An 18,183-nucleotide genomic window follows, 5' to 3' on the forward strand; every position below is an offset into this window, starting at 1 on the left:
GAGGATAGAAACCAATCTGCCCATCCACCATGCCTGGAGGTGGCGGCATGTCATGCTGCACTGGGCAGGCGGCTCCTCCTGGTGCAGCGAGGGCTCCAGGCTGTGGCGTCGGGCAAGAACCGGGCTGCGGCACTGGACAGAACGTGGACTGCGGTGCAGGGTGGGATCCAGACGGTGGCTCAGGGTAAGTTACAGCGCATGCCGCAGCCCCTGGATCCACGCACCCTTGGAGAAAATTCTGGTTGGTAGCCCCTTTTGCCAGTCTTTCCCAGTTGGCGTAGAACATGTATATGCCGCCGAGGACTCCGATCTGCGCATGTGAAATTATTTTGCAGCAACAGGTAAGCCACGGATGCTGGACAGGACAGAAGGGTCCGCTGAAGCTTTCGTGTGGTTCACGGGGAACCCGTATGATACGACATTCGCCTTCCAGAAGAGAAGTTTGAAATGTGCCTAGATGTACGACTCATTCCACACGACGGTGTCCTGGGACATTGAAATGGCCAAGGATAGGGAAAATATCGTGCTTGTTGAGATTAGCTTAGAACATCGGAAGGTCACGCAAACGCGCGGTAAGTTGCCACGGTGGCCCAGGAGCTACGGCGTCGTGCTCCTGAGCCAAAATAGGCGGTTCTGAGCCCGGCCATGGTGGCTGCTTTCCTGATGGAGATGAAAAGCGAAAATGCCCGTGTATCAAGATTTTTGGTCATGTTAAATATCTCCACACAGTCCAAGTTTATCCAGAGACCTTCACTACGACCCGTCAGATAACCCAAGTGTAGCTTCGGCGCATTTAACCCTGCAATCAATCAATCAATCAATCAATCAATCAATCAATCAATCAATCAATCAATCAATCAATCAATCAATCAATCAATCAATCAATCAATCAATCAATCAATCAATCAATCATTCAACCAATCAATCAATAAATCAATTGGATGGTCTGCTTTTTCGTATGAATAAAAATTCAAAAAAATGTCTTGAATGGCATACAAGCAATGCGAAGTCTCAGATAACCAAGCAATCACGGAAAGAGGGAATCCCGCTCAACCCGACCATATTCACAAAGGTTTACGATGTTTATGAAAATGTCTCTACGAGCAAATGTATGTCGCTCAAGCTTCGCAATGACGCCGATATTGGGCACCTAGAAGGGAACCTGCACAGGTGCTTTCTTTAAGATCTGTTGAATTCCAAAAGCCATTGTTGAAGAATACAAAAAGCTCGGTGAAGAAAAAGGTTCTGGCTTTGGTTTGCTCGAAAAATAGGGCTATTTTGGGCTAAAGATATTGGTTGACTTGCCAGGCGTCCTCCGGAAGTATACGAAGGATCCTACAATGTTTAATGTTATGTTTTCGCTTTGGTTTTCTCAAAAAATAGACCTGTTTGGGGCTAAGGATACTAGTTGAGCTATGGGACGACTTCCGAAAGTTTAAGAAGGATGCTTCTGCGGTTAATGTTATACCGCCAGCGTATTAAATTCGCTATTTTTTCGATTTCACGAAACAGAGCTTTCTATTTTGTTCTTTTGATATATAATGAAAATATTTTGAAATAGAATGTTAAAACAGATCCGAATCACTAAGCTATTCAAATATCAACCTAACTCAAGAAAATGCTGAATTCAAAGAACCTGTGTTAAAGAAATATGCGCCTAATTTGATGCCTTGTAATGTAGGGATCAAAAAACCCGAAGCGACGAAACAAAATTTGCTTTGAATACCTTGCTGCGTCTTTTCTGCATTATGAAAAAATGGCGTTTGCACGAAGGTGTACTGAATAGGCAGTTTTTTGATAAAAAAGAGCACTTAAATTCAGGCATCGGGTTCTCGGACATTGGCGCACAAGATTAGATAAACAATCTTTGCGATAATTCTCTGTTGGATAGAGCTGTTTTATTTGCCTCCTGGGAATTTTGAAAGAGAAAGTTTGTCTGTTATACGGAACTGTATATTTTTGCGTTATTGGAACGAGCCGTATATGAAATTACGTAGAATTTGTCCATTAAATGGAACCGTAATGATTGCGCTTCAAGTTTGATTATCCAACTTTATATCATAACAAATCCACATCGGAATTGACAACGGATCGGTAGGGCACCTAGTGGGTGCACTACCGAGCTATTTTCATTACACCCACAGAGCCTGAATAATAAAATCTCGCACTGATTTCTTCTCAAATTCGCTATACTGCTCGTACGCCTATAAGAAAGGGAATTAAGTTTCTGCTCCTTGAGAATACGGTTTCATGGCGGACAGGACTTCTCACCCTGTCTTTCATTGACGTGAGCGCCGTAAAGCACGTTTCGTATTCTGAGCTACAAAAATCTGTCTCAACGGAAGGGGTCCCATTCTTACAAAGTTCGGTTGAACGAAAGAGCTTTAGAAAAGGTTCCGCTTACCGAGAAACCGCTTATACGGAACAGAGAATTGGAAAGGGTTTTGTTTCCCCCAAACCGGTTATACTTAAACAGAGCACCGCAAAGGAATCTATGTTCCCCAAAACTGGTTACACGAAAGAGAGCGCCGAGAAGGGTCCGTTCACCCCAAAACCAGCTATACAGAAGAGAGCATAGAAAAAAAGGGTTTGGGTCACCCCAAAACTGGTCACACAGAAGGCAGCATCGGAAGGGGCTCCGTTTTCCCCAAAAGTCGTTATAAGGAAGACAGCATCCGAAAGGTTTTCGTTCACCCAAGAGCAGGTTCTACGATTGAGATTACAAATTTGTTTCTAAAGGGACTTTCATGGGCGAAGCCCCTTAGGGGCAGAGGCTGTGGGCGTCTCGTGTCGTCGTCGTCGTAATCGTCGTTTCATGTAGTCACGGCACTAAAGCAGCGGGAAACTCGTTTACGCCTCGCGCTAGAGAGATTAGTGCTTCAAAGACAAAAATCTTTTACAGCAAAGCTGTATGCCGCTACCCCCCAACGGTTTCATCGCAGTTGGCAAACATGCCAGGGCACCAAGAATACACTTATACACTGCATGCTTCGCCCCTCCCCAGATTTCACGTTAGTGGAGATCGCCTGGGGTTTTTTCCCGAAACTCTTTCTTTCCTCTGTTTTGCAGCACGTCAGGAGGCGGGAACCGGCTTAGGTACGGAATGAACCCCGCCACAGAGATGAACACGAACACTCGAACTATTAGCTTAGAAAGTTATGGTTACTGTTTACGTTATACAATCCCCATTTTTGCGCACATATTTTCGCAATCATTTCTTCCTTTTTTGAGCAGCCAGTTCAGGAGTATAATTTAGCGAGGAATAACCATTATAACAAGTGGTACAACTTCGCTCAATACTTTCAAACTGTTTTTTATGAGCGTTCAAAGAAGGGCATCATACCTTCACCAGAAACACAGCTGTGTACGTGATCCCCATCATGATCCTGGCTCTAGACTGTAATCAAGGGGAGAATTAATCAAGTTATGCTGTGTTCCATGAGCCGTAAGCGAACAGGGCTCACAACAGTCGTGCGTTAAAGAGCTTAAGGTTCATGCGCACGTTTTACGTAGAGGCGCTTTTCATGACTGAGACAGACAAATGTATTGAATGTGATGTACCTGTGCTGTGATGAGAATCATATGCCTAAAAACTACAAGCTTCCTCTGATCAAGTGTGGTAACCCTAATCTAGTGTAGCCTACCTTCGGCGTTTTAATTGAGATTGTTTGTGATATTCCATTTGTCAAAAGGATTCTAAGCAAGAAACCAAAGGGGGGGGGGGGACATTTGGCCTGTTCCCACTTCCAAGGTATTTGAAACCTTGAGCTATTAAGATGAAATGGCATGCCCAATACCACCGCCTCCCTCCTATCCTCCATGCGCTCGCTTCCGTGCCCACTTCACCACCGGTACGCCGCTAAAAAAAAGAGTCACGGAGGCGCCCAGCTGCGAGTACCTCGTAGCCGGGAAGAGTAATGAGTGACTGGATGCAAGTTCGGGGTGCGATTATCTGACGTTGCGAGTGATACCCCGGAAGTATTTGTGCGGAGTGATATAGTAGAGTGAGGCTTCGTGCGTGGTGTTGAAAACCGCAGTCTGAATGTTCTCGAGTGCTCGCGCAGTTGCGGAAGAAGGTGTGTCAAGTTTGCTCCTCTCCATGCCAACGCGGAGTTGGAAAGCCGTCGGTGGCCTGGGGAGCATAAGCGCAGTGAGAAATCTCGCGTCTTCAAAGGGCAGCCGGAACCTGTTTATCGACTGGAAGCCCATACTGAGGTCACCCTCAGGCAGAGGTGGTTTACTTGGCTGGCGGGCAGTCGGTTAGTAAAGCCCTATACGCCTCGAGTTTCGACATTGCTGCGCCGCCTGCCGCCTGCCGGCGCTTCTCCGCGGCGTTCACAGGATGAGCGCTGCGTGGCTGAAGGGGGCTCATCCGGTGTTTGGGTTCTCTTTCTCTTCTGTTGGCCTTTACGCGCCCTAAATAACTTGTTATGGTGATCGCCTGTAAGCAAATACTACGTTTAGGGCACTTCAAAAAAATACAGGTGCGTCTTGGTAGAGTGTTTGATTTGCCCGGGAACGCGGCTCTGCGCGCTTCTCGGCCGCTCTAACAGGCGTTGGTGACGGCAGCAGCATGTCACCACTGTCACCTCCAAACACGTCAGACACAAGCGAATTCTATTGTGTCGTTTAGACCAGATATTAGCACAGTGAGAGGTTGGTTTCGTTTTGCAGCGTGATCAACAAATGCGGCTTTGTTTCGAATATACACGTCGTAGAAAAATATATTTCGGGGATGGGATTACCCAATAGCCACGCGAAAATGTCAGGTATATTCAAAGGCTATGAGTCGTTAAACATGTTCAACAAAATCAAGGAATAAAGGTTTTAGTAATGGCACACACATAAGCTTAGTGTTAACTTTTCTTTTGTTTTTCGACGTCAACGAACGGATGATCACTCGGCGGACACCTTTTGTCAAGAATAAAAGGTAGGCAGTTCACAAGCAATAAAAGGTGTCGTTGGAAGAGCCTGGTATCTGATAAGGCCCGATTATTTCAGTTAGTGCTAGATTATTCAGGATCCCTGCATCATATGACGCTGGTTCGAAGAAGAGTTTAGTCGCGACGCCAATTCCTCTATAAGCCAGTTTCCGCACTGCTCGCAGAGGATAACTGTAACCTGAATTTTTGCGAGTCCTCACCTCGCGACAAGACGACCCAGCATTACATTTTTGTCGTGTGCTGATTCACGAGTATACTTCCCATTATCTATCGTACTTCTTTCGTAGAGTGTTCGTGAAATTTATGTCACATTGGCTTGTTCAGGGTAGTGTTCAATATATGAGGTATGATACCGGCAAGCGTAACTGGCGTGCTGTCAGGTATAAGTGTTCCGCTAGAATATGTAAGCGCACGCACGCAAAAACTTTATTTACATCGTAGTGTATAGCCGTAGCACGACCATATGACGAAACGCTTCTTACGGAGACACTGTTAGAGAATTTCGAGGCAGTGGAATTACAATCAGCTCCACGCATATGCCGCTTTCGTGACTCCGGCCTGTGACGCACACCTGGCACTTATACAGACCGAATGTAGTACCGCACTAACCCTTGCATTTTGAGTCCTTTCGCGACTTGAGCCTCCAGTGGAGATATCCTTGAAATTGATTTCGCCATGCATAAGCATCGCCGTATCTTCTCCTCAGCCGAGTGGAGGGAACAAATCTAGCGCAGGAAGGACTCAGAATACGGCCCTAAGACCGCGTGAGAAACACATCCACTCTGGTAAATACGCCACATTTGCAAACAGAGCGACTTCTCCGCATAAATATGTATTTCGAACAAATGCAAACGGTAAATCTCAATCGTGAACGTGCCGCAAAAGCAGCAGCGTCAATGGGGAGTGGGCCGGATCTCCCGCGGCTACTTTCGAAACGGGCCTCTGGGGGGATTTCAGTGGCGCCCCTACAGGCAGTGCTCGAGGCGTATAACAATCCGCTCCTATGCATGCACCCCCCACTATCTCCAGGATCTTAAGTGACATGCTTTAGAAGTTTTGTTTGGGTACCCGGGCGAACGTAGCAAACTTCGCATCGGTAGAACACTCAGAAGCAAGCGAGACACACGCCGTAACATCGCGTGAGCCCTAATGAAAATGGTAACGGTGTCCCGCTGAAGCCGCAGAGACGAGGCAACCGGCAGCGCAGCAGTTGCAGCGGTAAAGGCGTAATAAAATAGATAATGTGTGGAAAGAGGCTGGTGGATAGCATAAACGAGAGAGCGCGCTTAGCGCCAGTACGCGGAAAGGCCGGGGTAAAGAAAACAAAGTGGACGGGCGCTACTTGTCATCTACCTTTTGTTAACCTTGACACCAACACCTTGGTGCAGAACTGGTAAACTCGCAAATAAAGTGGGACACAATGGCAATACCAAGCAACAAAATTTACTGCCAGAATTATTATCATGCGTGCTTCAACTTCCTATTTATATCATGGAGTCAAATTATGGACAAGTGACTCCGTAGTCCTTGCGGCCGCGAACACTTGTCTGCGGTGATTCAAACAGCGGATACTTACGCGCGCCGTGGCATCATCCAGGAGCCTGCCTTCCGTTGGGTAAGTTCCCACCTGAGGAATATCAGAGAGGCAAGTCACACCAATGGTTTGGCCAGTACGTTGCGCTATTGTCTATTAGGGGGACGAAGAAAAAGTGGTTGGCATAATGCCGTCCCATCTGTCCGTACGTTTGTGTCTGCCCGGCTGTGCGTCCATCAGTTTGTCTGCCTGTCCCTGTCTTTGCGTTTGTGTTCGGCTGCCCTCTTTGTTCTTCTGTGCGTGTCTCTCTGTCTGTCCTGTCTATCCGTTTGTCTTATCCCTGGTGGTGCTTGATACAGGAGGCTGGACGGTTCTGGGAATCTGTGTGTCCACATGGCAAGCGTCAAGGGTATCTCTTTGGATGAACATTTTCTTTGCAGTGCCCCAGCAGGTTTATATCCCATACATCGAAATACCAAAATATTTAGGACAGCACATGTATCTATTACGTTGCTTTCCAGAGGATGATTTACCCAAGGAGTTATGCCAACTGGGGGGGGGATCACATCGGAAATGATGGCGCCAGGCCAACCACCTTGATGTGTTTCTTTTAATGCTTTAGCGCTTTGCTGCTATAACTACTTATAACAAAGGTATCTGTAAATATACACCTAAACATATAACGGTAGCTTATAACAGTAAACCCCGTTTAGGCTGACTGCCTCAAGTCAACTTGACGGCGCAAAATGCACAAGTAATTCGATAAGTGCTGAGGCGGGTAAGCTCTCAATTGCGAAATAGGGTGACCAAAATCTCTCAAAGCATTCTCCGAAATTTTCCATCACATTGTCCCTCAATGACAAGATATGTCCATCTACTACGTTTAATCGATACTTATTTTCAGGCGCGATTTGAGTCCCTTCGTTGAAGTGTTGACTGCGTGTGGTTGGTCGCCTATTTTAAACCGGCATAAATGTGGACCTCTTACTATCTTGCTGTTGAAATCGGCGAAAAAGAGGGAGGCGATGTAGCACAGTCCCGTGGTGCAGCAGTTCCAGACAAGGTAGAGTCCCAGCTTTCCTTTCGCTCCGGGAGTTTTCTGCGACAGAGACAACGTGAAGGAGCGACGGAACTCTTGTCGTTGGCGAATGTGGCTCTCAATGCTCTAACGACAAAGTACAACAATCGTCTTCGGTTCCACAGAAACCAAAGATTGATGCTTCTCGTACAATACGGCTAGCAGTATATAGGTCGCAGGTATGGAGTTCTCTAATATTTACAAGCATATACATGAATCAGCTTGAAGGACAACTGGGCATCGGCTCCGGAACGACAGGAAACTGTGGCAACTGGTGCTCTAGGCGCCACAAACCAGACAAGCAGCTAGCTCTTGAGATATGAAACATTTTGAGGAATGTCAGATTGTTCGGGCACTGAGTCACTCGCTGGGTTGTTTTAATAAAATTCCCTTTATAAAACCTGACGGAGTTTGTTTTATGTTGGCGTGTATGAATATAGGACAATAGATAGTGTCATGGCTGATGTTCATAAATGTTCCCATTGTTCTTTTCATAAAGGTACCGAGGTGCCTCCTGGAAATAATGGGCGGGAAACATCGCTTGGACGCAGCTTTAAATCGATATTGACTGGTACGGTCTCGAAAGGTCAGGAAACGTCTGCCGAGGGGATTTGTAACGTCTAATGGGTCAGTCGGCATATGTACGTCACTGCACAGCCTGGATGCTACCGGTCGCTCACCCTGTGAGCAGTCCGTCCGTTCCCTCGCAGCGACTTTCATGTTTGTCTGGAAGAAAGCTAGCTAGCAGGTGCAACGCACAATTCAGAAAAAAAAATTTAAAAATATTGCGGCGCGTGACGTTGTTTGCCCTTTTTCGTCCCTTTACCTTCACCGCCGCAGCTCCAGAGAAGTTCCAGTCAACTGATCACGAGCGTCAGTGCACGGCCGCTGTATGAAAGGCGCACTGACGTGCGGCCTGCCGCGTGCCCCCAAAGCGGCGTGGGCGCATTTAGAGACCATCACTGCCACCGCGGCGCCACCGTTTCCGGGACTGATCGCGGCGATCGCGGCCCGCGGGACGCCAGCTTTCGGGCCGCTTGTTTCGAAGAGTGTGTTTATTACCGGCGTTCCCCGCTCTAGGCATTTACTAGTGTTAACGCCTGCTAAAAGACAAGGACGATCAGCTGCGGCCGAACTTCTTTTGGTCAAGATGGAAGTTGAATTCCGTTCCCACCAGCAGCATTACGGGTCGATAGTGTGCCCTAGTACTGGCATTGCTGAGCCGCTGCGTTCCATATTGCCCTGCATGCTTTTAGTGATTGCGCGCCCGGTAGAGATTCCTGTTTTGCCTGCAAGCTCCGACTGCAGAGAAATATAATAAAACGCCGGACAAACACAACTAATGTTTTCGCGACAGCGCTTGTTATTCATGAGTGCCGATCCATCTCGATGTTTTTACGACATGGCTAACTTTTGTGTACGTCTTTCCTCGTGCACTAAATAAAACAGCACAATTAGTGTTCATTTCGCCGCACATAAGACTTCATTACACGTTGTTCAGGTATGTAGTAATACTACTATGATACACTTGAATGAAAAGCGATTTTAATTTCGACTTGATATAAAAGCCTCAACATGTTCTCATGGCAGTGGTTCTTGCACCAACTTTACCAGCCGATCCACGCTCGCATTTACATTCCCGGCCAAGGTTCCCAGCAAGGGTCGCAGTACTTTTTTTAGAATAACTTCGGAAAGTTCCTTGGTGTCGTCGGCGTCCTCCATGTCACAGGCCAAAGCGGAGCACTTCATTTGAAGTGCGGAAGGAGTGCCGAGAGAAGAAGATTCCACAACTTCCCGCGATCCCTTAATCTCTGGTGACTTCACCACGTTCCTAACGAATGTACATGTCAGCAGGTTAAATAGAAGGCATAGGCGTCATTTGAATTAGGGAAGTGCCCTATCGAAGGCGCGACATTCCCTTGGGGAAGTACGAATGTAACTCTCTTGCTCAAGCTATTCATGGAAAGTTACCCTTCCACAAAATGATAATAAATCGCCAAACGAAAAACAAATTACATCCTTTCTCACAACGTTCCGTCTTGTAGAAAAAAAGTTATGCAGATCGCTGCTGGAAAGGCGCGGCCGTGAAACTGCGCGTCATCCATACCTACAATGGCCCGGTCAATTATGTTTCTGGTTAGCGTAGGTTTCAAAATGTTAAAAACGTACTTGTGCATTTCCCTACGCCGCGAAAATTCATTCAAATTGAAGCACAGTATGTTCGCAGAACGTGCTAATTTCGGCACACGCTAGTACTACTCCGGGACCCCGAGCGTTAGTTTCAGAGATAAATGCATATGGGTTCAAATCGGCGACGAAATAGCGGAGGGAATGTATCTATAGCGCTAGATCGTATCGCAAAGTTGCTTAACAGCTACAGGAGACTAGGCCGTACGCACTGCCTCTTAAAAACCGCAAGGTGTATTTATTTTTCTTTATATACAACCTTAAATCTCTATGCGCCGCAAGACATGAGCCAATAGGAGTAGTTTCAAAAGACACGCATATCAATATGCCTGTCTTTTTAAATCCCTTTTCAACGATCCTGTCCAGAATTCAAGCTTTATGAGGTGCGCATTCTGCCCCCCGAACATGTTCTTGCATCAAAAGTGTCCGCGTACTCATAGCAAGCTTTAATCGGTCACTGGCAAATATTATTCGCTCTCCTGTTTGTCGACAACGCGTTTCCCGAGAAAAGTTTGGAGGAATAAAGTCCCAACAAATGCCTCTTCATGTGTATGCAGCTGAAGATGCATTTGTCATCAACTAATCAACTGTCGGCTGTAAAAATGCAACTCGGTTACGTGCTGCGTGGCGTGTAAGAGACGTTTTCGGACAGTTAAAGGGACCCTGCAACACTTACCATCGACTACTGGGAATGTATTTTGGGGTAAAGTCTATTGTCCCAGCAATCTCCTCCCGCAAGAATTATGAAAATCCGTTCACCATCACCGAAAGTAAGCGCTATGAAAAATCGCGCATAAATGTTCCCTCTCAACTCAACCGCGGACAACACGACGAAAGCTGCGCGCTCTCACCCGGAGAAGGGGCGGCGTTCTGTTCGGCGGCCTTCGATATGTCACAGGCCGGGGAGTTTCGTCCTTTTCCCCGCAACGTAGACGGGTCTATTTCCGGTGTGGTGCCACAAAAAAGCTGGCATGGTGGCCTGCGCGCAAGCAAGCGCTCAGGCTGGTAGGGTGTTTTTGGAGCAATAAATGTTTGTTGTCGAGTGGGCTCGTTGAAAGTGGAATATTTAGTTCGTCACTCAAACTCCGCGCGCACTCAAAACAAAAGAAACACCAAAAGCATGCGGACAGGTTCAGACATAGAAGAGGTTCATACACAGCGCCGACGACGCCTGATCGTCACAGGAAATGCCAGAATTTAGCCGCGAAGTTGACCAGCGACAGCCAGTAGGACAGCCAGGACAGCCATGGCCCGTTTGACGTCGTAGAGGCCATGCCAGGGGTGCATAATGAGGAGAATTGAAGAGAGCGCGGTTGGTTTTTTCGCGTCTTTCACGGCGATTTGCGCGCTTACCGCTTCACGTGCACGTGTAATATTTGGCTCGGGTGTTCCTGGAAGTCTAATCTAAACGTCCCGCAGGTTTACTTACACTGCACGAAGAGTGTTGCAGGGTCCCTTTAAAGCTTATGGGTGCTTTTATCTTTTTATTGAATATTATCGTTTCTTAAAAATGGTGAAGAATACAGAGCATCTTTTAAGGTTTTTTAGATTGAAAATGGGTTGCCTGTGTCTCACTCATCAATTATTCTAACTTCTGGCCGTGCGACTGAATCGAGGGACAGGCAGACAGACAAACACACATACGGACAGACAGTTTTCGTGGTTGGATAGCCTAAGAAACACTACATGGTCTTTAAATCACGTGCGCCGGCTGCCCCTTTCAGTCAGCGCGAGGGCTCGCCCAAGGGGATCACCCCGCTCCATTCCGAAACCCGTCCCCGAAAGCTAGCGCCGCGAGAGAGTCTAGCAGCGGCAAACGTAAACACCGCCACTCACGCCCTCACCCGTTGAAGTCCACGCGAAGCGGTAGGCCGCACCTTGTGTGCGCCCTCATCCAGCGGCCGTGGTCAGTGTATCGCTGTGATGCTTACAAAACGTCCTGGAGGCGCACACAGAACGCTCACACAAATAAAACAAATGTATTTCCGATCGCTCTGTATTGCCGGCAAAATCTCGAGCTTGCTACTTTTTTAACGGAATGATGCATTAAACCGAATCCCGGCATTTCTTCGCGTCCGTTGGTCCACAGAATAACGGTCTACCTATTATGCATTGCAGCGAAGCCAACTTTCTTTACCTCTCAGTCTAACGTGGTTCGCCCTCGTTTGTCTTCCCTATCCACGTTCACAGCGAAATTAGGGGACATTTTTAGTCGACATAAGTAGCGGGAAAGGTTACCCCGCCAGTACAGTCAAAGCAATATGCAGCGCGAAACATGCGTTGCGTCTCTACACGTACCCATGAGTACAGGGCTCCCTGCATCATAATGTCGGAGACCAGGTTGAGTGCAGTCTCGGTGCCGAAGATCAAGTCGAAGACGAAGCCACTCACTGCAGGGGAAGAACAATTGTTCCTCGCTGTAGGCGTTGTTATCAAGGCTAAGCAGAGCTAAGCCATGCTACTGTCGGCTCTGACACGTCGCCCAGAATACGCTTAAGGGATGCTAAAGACAACAATATTTACGCTTATAGGCATCAAGCCCGCTTTTTACCTTCCACGCTCTGAAAGGGAAGTCCAGCGAAACTTGTGCTCTGGTGGAATTTGCTATGTTGTGGCTTACCTATACTGCGGATTTGCTATGTTCGATTGTAAGGACAACGGCGCGATCTCTACTTCACTGAAAAAGAACACACATGATCGCTGGGTAGATACAATCACGTCTCTATGGCACCGTCAGTTGGCCACCGAAAAGCGGGTGGCACTGCGCAACGTTAGTGAAGAAAGAGACGCCACGCGTGGCCAGGATTGTACACACTACTCTGGAAAGACGCGGAGACGGTGGGGCTAAACCATGCTGCTGGGGAGCCTGAAGGCGGCCGGGACTGAGGCCACAGGGCACTCCCCTTTCCCTAAAAAAATAATACATTATTCCTGGTCCTCCTACGTAAACGGACCTGCTTCACTGTGCGGCACGCAATGTGGGAAGGCCAGCTTACAATGGCCAAGCTTACACCGATACCTATCGAGGCGGCTTCACCTTTGAATACAAATGCATCGCTGGAAAGGCCCTTTTGCCAGGTACAACATAAGCCGTACTGTATGAAACTATAGAAGCCCTGGTACCTTTGCTTGTATTTCAGGACTTTTTTTCCTATACGCCGAAAATACTTGGGCAAGCTTGGTGTATTGGCGGAGGCTGTCTGCTGGATCATAGCCGTAAACAGCTTCGCTTTAATACGTATGGAGTCGCTATATCAGTTTTTACAATTTGATATTTTACGCATCAATATGCATCGTCTGGTTCAGAGAGTGGTATATCTGCGTACGGAACCCTGTAGATTACCGATACAGGCAGCTTGTTTTAACACTACAGTATTTTTATACTAAGTTGAGTCTAGGTTGTACGGAAGCATTCATAATATACTAAATTAAAATAGTTCTTCAAGGCTCTTACTCTCGCAGGCCCTTGTAATTACACGGCTAAGCTTTTACTAATTTGTTTGTTGGTGTATTTGTTTATATAGTTTTCTGTAAATTAATAACGGTTCACCGAAAAGGCTCTATCATGCTCGCAGCGACCTATAAGGGCAGATGTTTTAGAGAAACCAATTAGCCGCGAACATTTGAAAAATACAGTTCAGAAAATACTCAGAAACAAAATAAGTACTAGATTTCATGTGCCGCTTTCCGGCTCATCGCAATTCTTTCAGAAGTAATTACTCTGCAGTTATTTAGCGTAATTTAACGAATTTTGGCACTGCTAATACTAGGGCTACAGCGTGCATTGTGCGGAATTTGAAGTTCTGCGCTAAACTCTACTACGTTCCAGAGTCAAGAAAACTATCCCATTGAAATGTATGGGCGCTAACCTTTGACAGCGAGTAAGGAAAAAACTATTTAGAGTTCTGGAAAGTTCCTTCACAGTGTTCATGTCCAAGTGGACTTCTGCTCCATGCCAAATATCAATTTCCTGCAGTGGTTTCTGAGAATTCGAAATCTTGAACGAGGAAACTGGGAATGTTAACATCTGCGGAACACAAATGTCGACAATATTCTGTGGAAGGTGACACCAAATCGCTAAAATGCTCTTTGAAAGGCGTATCTCCCCCCAAAATACACGGGCCTTTGATGCACTATCCCGGAAGAATCAATAGGAACACGATATGTCTTTTGCATAACTTGCAAGTACGTTAAAGGTGCACCTAGTTGAAAAAACCAAGTGTTCAATGGTTCAAACAAGGCAAATTTGCAACAAATCTGCTAGTTTCAGGTATAAATATTTGCCGATGCGTTGTCGTATAACAGACAGACGTACGTGTGATATATGATCAGCAAATCAACGGAAAGATCGTTCGAATAAAACGGCACTTTCGAGTGCACTTTCGCCTTGAAAATGCGTGCCGATCGGCCGTAAGAAATCAAAATTTGGCCTAGGCTTACTAGATTTTAATAAATCACGTAGATTTTACGATATCAAAAGAGTCCATTAGTCGTTTGTAAACGAGCAGTCTGTTCAAATTTCCCTTCAACAGAGTAGGATTTCGGGTCTGGGACGAGTGTAAGTACAAATTTATTTCGCAGGTTTGGAAAAGCTTTTTATTGTCTAAGTTCCCATCGATTCCTCAATTCTAATATCAGACGTTCAAACTGCGGATTGAAATTCTTGCGCATTGAATACTGAATTCCTCGAATATTTAATACCCCTAATTATATTTTAAGTCTTTTAAGCCCCATCCGTACTTCTGGAAGAGAATTCAGCCACCTATTTAACTTCAGGAGAGAATGCAAAAACGGGGAAATTAGACGATTACGGATAGCATAAGACCTGGTGCTGTGGTAACTCTATCCGTCTCCACGCGAATATACTGTGACACAGTGAACCTCAGTATACAGGCTGCAACGAAGGAGCGCCAGTGCAACCTGTGCCACCGTCCCAAGAGGGCGAGTTTCGTCGAAATTTGCTGAGCTGGCGACACCTCTATCGATAGCTGTGGATCGTGAAAGTACCTGCGGTGCTCTCAATGTCCCGTTATGTGAAGTGTGCATTTTCGACAGTTTTAGAAAGGCTTTCCAGATCGTCTGTAGGTTATCGATCGTTTTCAAAGACTAATTTGTCATAGATGTCGGCTGAGTTGGGCGGTGAGCTCCAGAGTGCTGCAGGCTACGCAATACCGTCCACTGTGTAGCTATTTGACAAAATATTCCTAATATATAAAATTATAAACATGCAAACAGTAAGAGAGCACTGCGGTTCTTTTGCCGCAAATGTAAACGCACTGTGCAGCGAAGGCATTAGTGTTTTACCCGGAATTTCTTCTGGTGTGTTCAGCATGGTGGCGCTCTGCGGCGGTTCCTTCGTGACGTCCGATGGCACCTCTGTCCCATAGCCCTGCGGCCCCTTCGTCGTGGTGCTCCCCAGATGTTTTTCCTCCGGGCCATGCTCGAGTCCAAGGGCCGTGTTTTTTTGCCGTTCCTCGGCGACACGTCGTTTCCAGTTATTCTTGGCGAGTTCTGCACGGGAGAAGAGGCGCGGCTACTGGCACTCTTGCAGAAATTCCAGAGAGAGAGAGAGAGAGAGAGAGAGAAAGAAAGAAAGAGAGTAAACTTTATTCAGTTTGCCAGCTGCCTTGTTTAGTCGTCGGCCGTGAGCCCTTGAATTCTGGCAGCGTCCTCAGCCAGCTGGATGGCCCAGAGTTGATCTTCCGGGCTGGAGCTGATCAGCACGGTCGCCCACTGCTCACTGTTAGTGATTGTGCGGCCATTTGTGATCGCTGCGGACACTGCCATAACATGTGCGCCAGGTCCGCTCGTTGCTGATATCTATGACACTCAGGGAAGTAGCGCCCTGGGTAGCAGTAGCTATACACAAGTGGGTTTGGATACGAGTGGGTCTGTAGGAGTCGCCAGACCAGCGACTGCCGTTTACTGAGGGGTGGGTGCGCTGTGGGAAGCGGGCCCGGTCTGAACGCTAATTACCTTGACAATAGCCTGTCCCTGCCTGACATTGGGACTAATTCCGCATCGGAAGTGCCGTCCGCTCGGTCGGCGAAGCCTCGAGCGGCCGGGTTCGTGCGCAGACTCGTTCCCTGCACGGCCTGAGTGGGTGGGGGTCCAAATTAAGTTGACCTTGCCTGCCTGGTTTTCGAGGTGAAGACCAGAAATCAAGATTGCGGACGCTTCCCTTGATATGTGTCCTCGTGAGAAATTTAGAATTGCTGATTTGGAGTCGCTAATGATTGTCTTGGTTTTTGTGATGGAAACCATGGCTAGAGCAATGGCTGCCTCTTCTCCAACCACCACGTCTCTCGTGCGGACAGAGCAGGAGGCGATGGTGTTACCCTGATTGATGACCACCGCTATGGCCATTGCTTCGCGACCAGCGTAATCGGCCGCGTCCGCGTAGGCAGCTTACTCGACTTTCGCAAAGCGTCTTTGTAGGGCACGGGCTCTGGCCTCCCGCCGCTCCTTGTTATGTATAGGGTGCATGTTACACGGGAGCCGAGAGACGTGAATATTCTCCCTTATTGTTGACGGGATCACGAAACTAGTAAGCGCGTGTGGGGGTGAGCTATACCCAGCGAAATCGAGTATGTATGTCAGCCGTACTTTGCCCTGCAGCCGTTGAGCCTCGATTGGTTCATCCAGACTATTTGTAAGGCCCAGGGCCTCAAATCGCTCGGTGGGCGTGTTCAGTGGGAGACCGATGGCCCGCTTGTAGGCTCTACGGAGGAGAGCGTCTATTTTAATTGCATCTGCCCTCTGTAGCCGGAGGTACGGAGTGGCGTACGTCACCCGACTTACTACAAAGGCGTGTACGATGCGTAGGAGGTTAGCTTCTGTCATTCCATGGTTGGGACCAGCTATCCTGAATATTAGCCTGGCTGTTTGGTGCACAACTTTTTTGAGCGCTAGCAAGGATTCAGAATTGTGTCCATTCACTTGTATTCGAAGTCCCATAACGCGAATACTCGGTAGGATAAGAATGCGGTGCGAACCGGCGGCAAAACGTTGGACTGAAGGGGGAGTGGAAGTAGATTTCCCCCCTCTACTGGTGGGACGGTAGATAAGAAGGTCCGATTTTTTGGGGGAGCAGCTGAGGCCCTGGGGTGCAACGTATTGTTCGACTGTGTTTATGGCTTGCTGGAGAGTGTCCTCAATGTGACCGTCACTGCCGCCGCACACCCACAGTGTTACGTCGTCAGCGTAAAGACTATGCTGGAGCTCTTCTATGCTATTGAGGAGATTGGGCAGACCGATAATTGCCACGTTGAAAAGGAAGGGGGAAAGAACCGAGCCCTGGGGGGTTCCCTTGCTTCCTAGGTGAATTTTGTCTGATTTAAGTCCGCCAATCGTGATAGTTGCTGTTCGATCGGTAAGGCAGTTGCGAATGTAGTTGTACACCCTCTTCCCGACCCCCGGGCTGTTGAGATTCTCTAGGATTGCCGAATTTTTGACGTTATCGGAGGCTTTAATGAGGTCGAGCCCCAGGACGGCATGGGAATCTGTTGACGAGGAGTGCGCTCTGTCAATAGCGTCGTGCTTCTGTCGAAGCACCACATCCTGTGTGGAGAGTTCGGGGCGAAAGCCAATCATGCTGTGCGGGTATTAAAAATGTTTTAAAGACGATAGTCTTTCTTGGGCTACTTAAACCCAGAAATTTTGCTACATCTGTATGTCTGGTTGTCTGTCTGTCTGTCTGTGACTCGATTCAGCCACCCGGCCAAAGTAAACCAATGCCGGCGCAATTGTCTTATATAGTCACAGCTAAATCCACCCGTCTAAGTCCGCTGTAATGTTCATACTTGTCAGTATTGTTGAAGAATAACAAGACATTACGCAAATATAAGACAACAAATTAATACAGAAGTGATATTTGCAGTGTTCCTTTATAAAAAGTCATAAATGCTTGATTTTTGCGAAATTAAATACTTCATAAACTGAAGAACAAAAATTCACTCCGCCACCGCCTGCTGCCGCCCGCGCCGCTATAGCTTCTTGCGGCATTTTAAGGAATCAACCGGCAACAGTTACGAAAGGTTCCACTAGATAGGTTCCACGTTCTGTTTGCAACGCACGTGGAGTAGGGAAACGCGGTTCTGTAAATGTTGAAGTAGGGCGCCTCGATTCACGCGAGTCTTGGCCGTACGGCAGCGTTGCCATCGAGACACCCGGCCTAGAGCAGTGGAACGCTGTAAATTTAAAATGATTTAAGCAAACATTTGGCGTCTTTCCCTTGGGAGGAGCGTAACGCAAGAGGAACAACATGAGAGGGGAGCGGGAAAGCGAAGGGAGGTATTTACTTGGCAAAAGTCGATAAAGGCTATCGTCTTTTGTCGACATTCGCAACAAAAGGACAGACACGCGGGCAATTTTTTCCATGTAGGTGTTGATCCTATTGAGGCTGAAATGTTCCAGGAGTTTTCCTACACACGAGGTGAGGA

At 47.4% G+C, this 18,183-nt stretch overlaps 1 protein-coding gene across 1 annotated transcript in view; it reads right to left on the reverse strand.

Annotated features, from left to right (window-relative positions):
* LOC144153168 (uncharacterized) overlaps window positions 1–18,183 on the reverse strand; it is a 191,382-nt gene that overhangs the window by 143,071 nt on the left and 30,128 nt on the right. The window contains exons 3-7 of the mRNA XM_077684816.1: window positions 15,047–15,253; window positions 12,041–12,132; window positions 7,466–7,576; window positions 6,520–6,570; window positions 3,344–3,397 (exon numbers count right to left, since the gene is read on the reverse strand). Of these exons, the coding sequence (XP_077540942.1) occupies window positions 3,344–3,397; window positions 6,520–6,570; window positions 7,466–7,576; window positions 12,041–12,132; window positions 15,047–15,253 (515 nt within the window). The remainder of the gene's footprint in view (window positions 1–3,343; window positions 3,398–6,519; window positions 6,571–7,465; window positions 7,577–12,040; window positions 12,133–15,046; window positions 15,254–18,183) is intronic.

This window comes from Haemaphysalis longicornis, unplaced genomic scaffold (genome assembly GCF_048455015.1).
Source record: "Haemaphysalis longicornis isolate Haplotype H1 unplaced genomic scaffold, Haemaphysalis longicornis Haplotype H1 scaffold_9, whole genome shotgun sequence".
NCBI classification, from domain to species: domain Eukaryota; kingdom Metazoa; phylum Arthropoda; class Arachnida; order Ixodida; family Ixodidae; genus Haemaphysalis; species Haemaphysalis longicornis.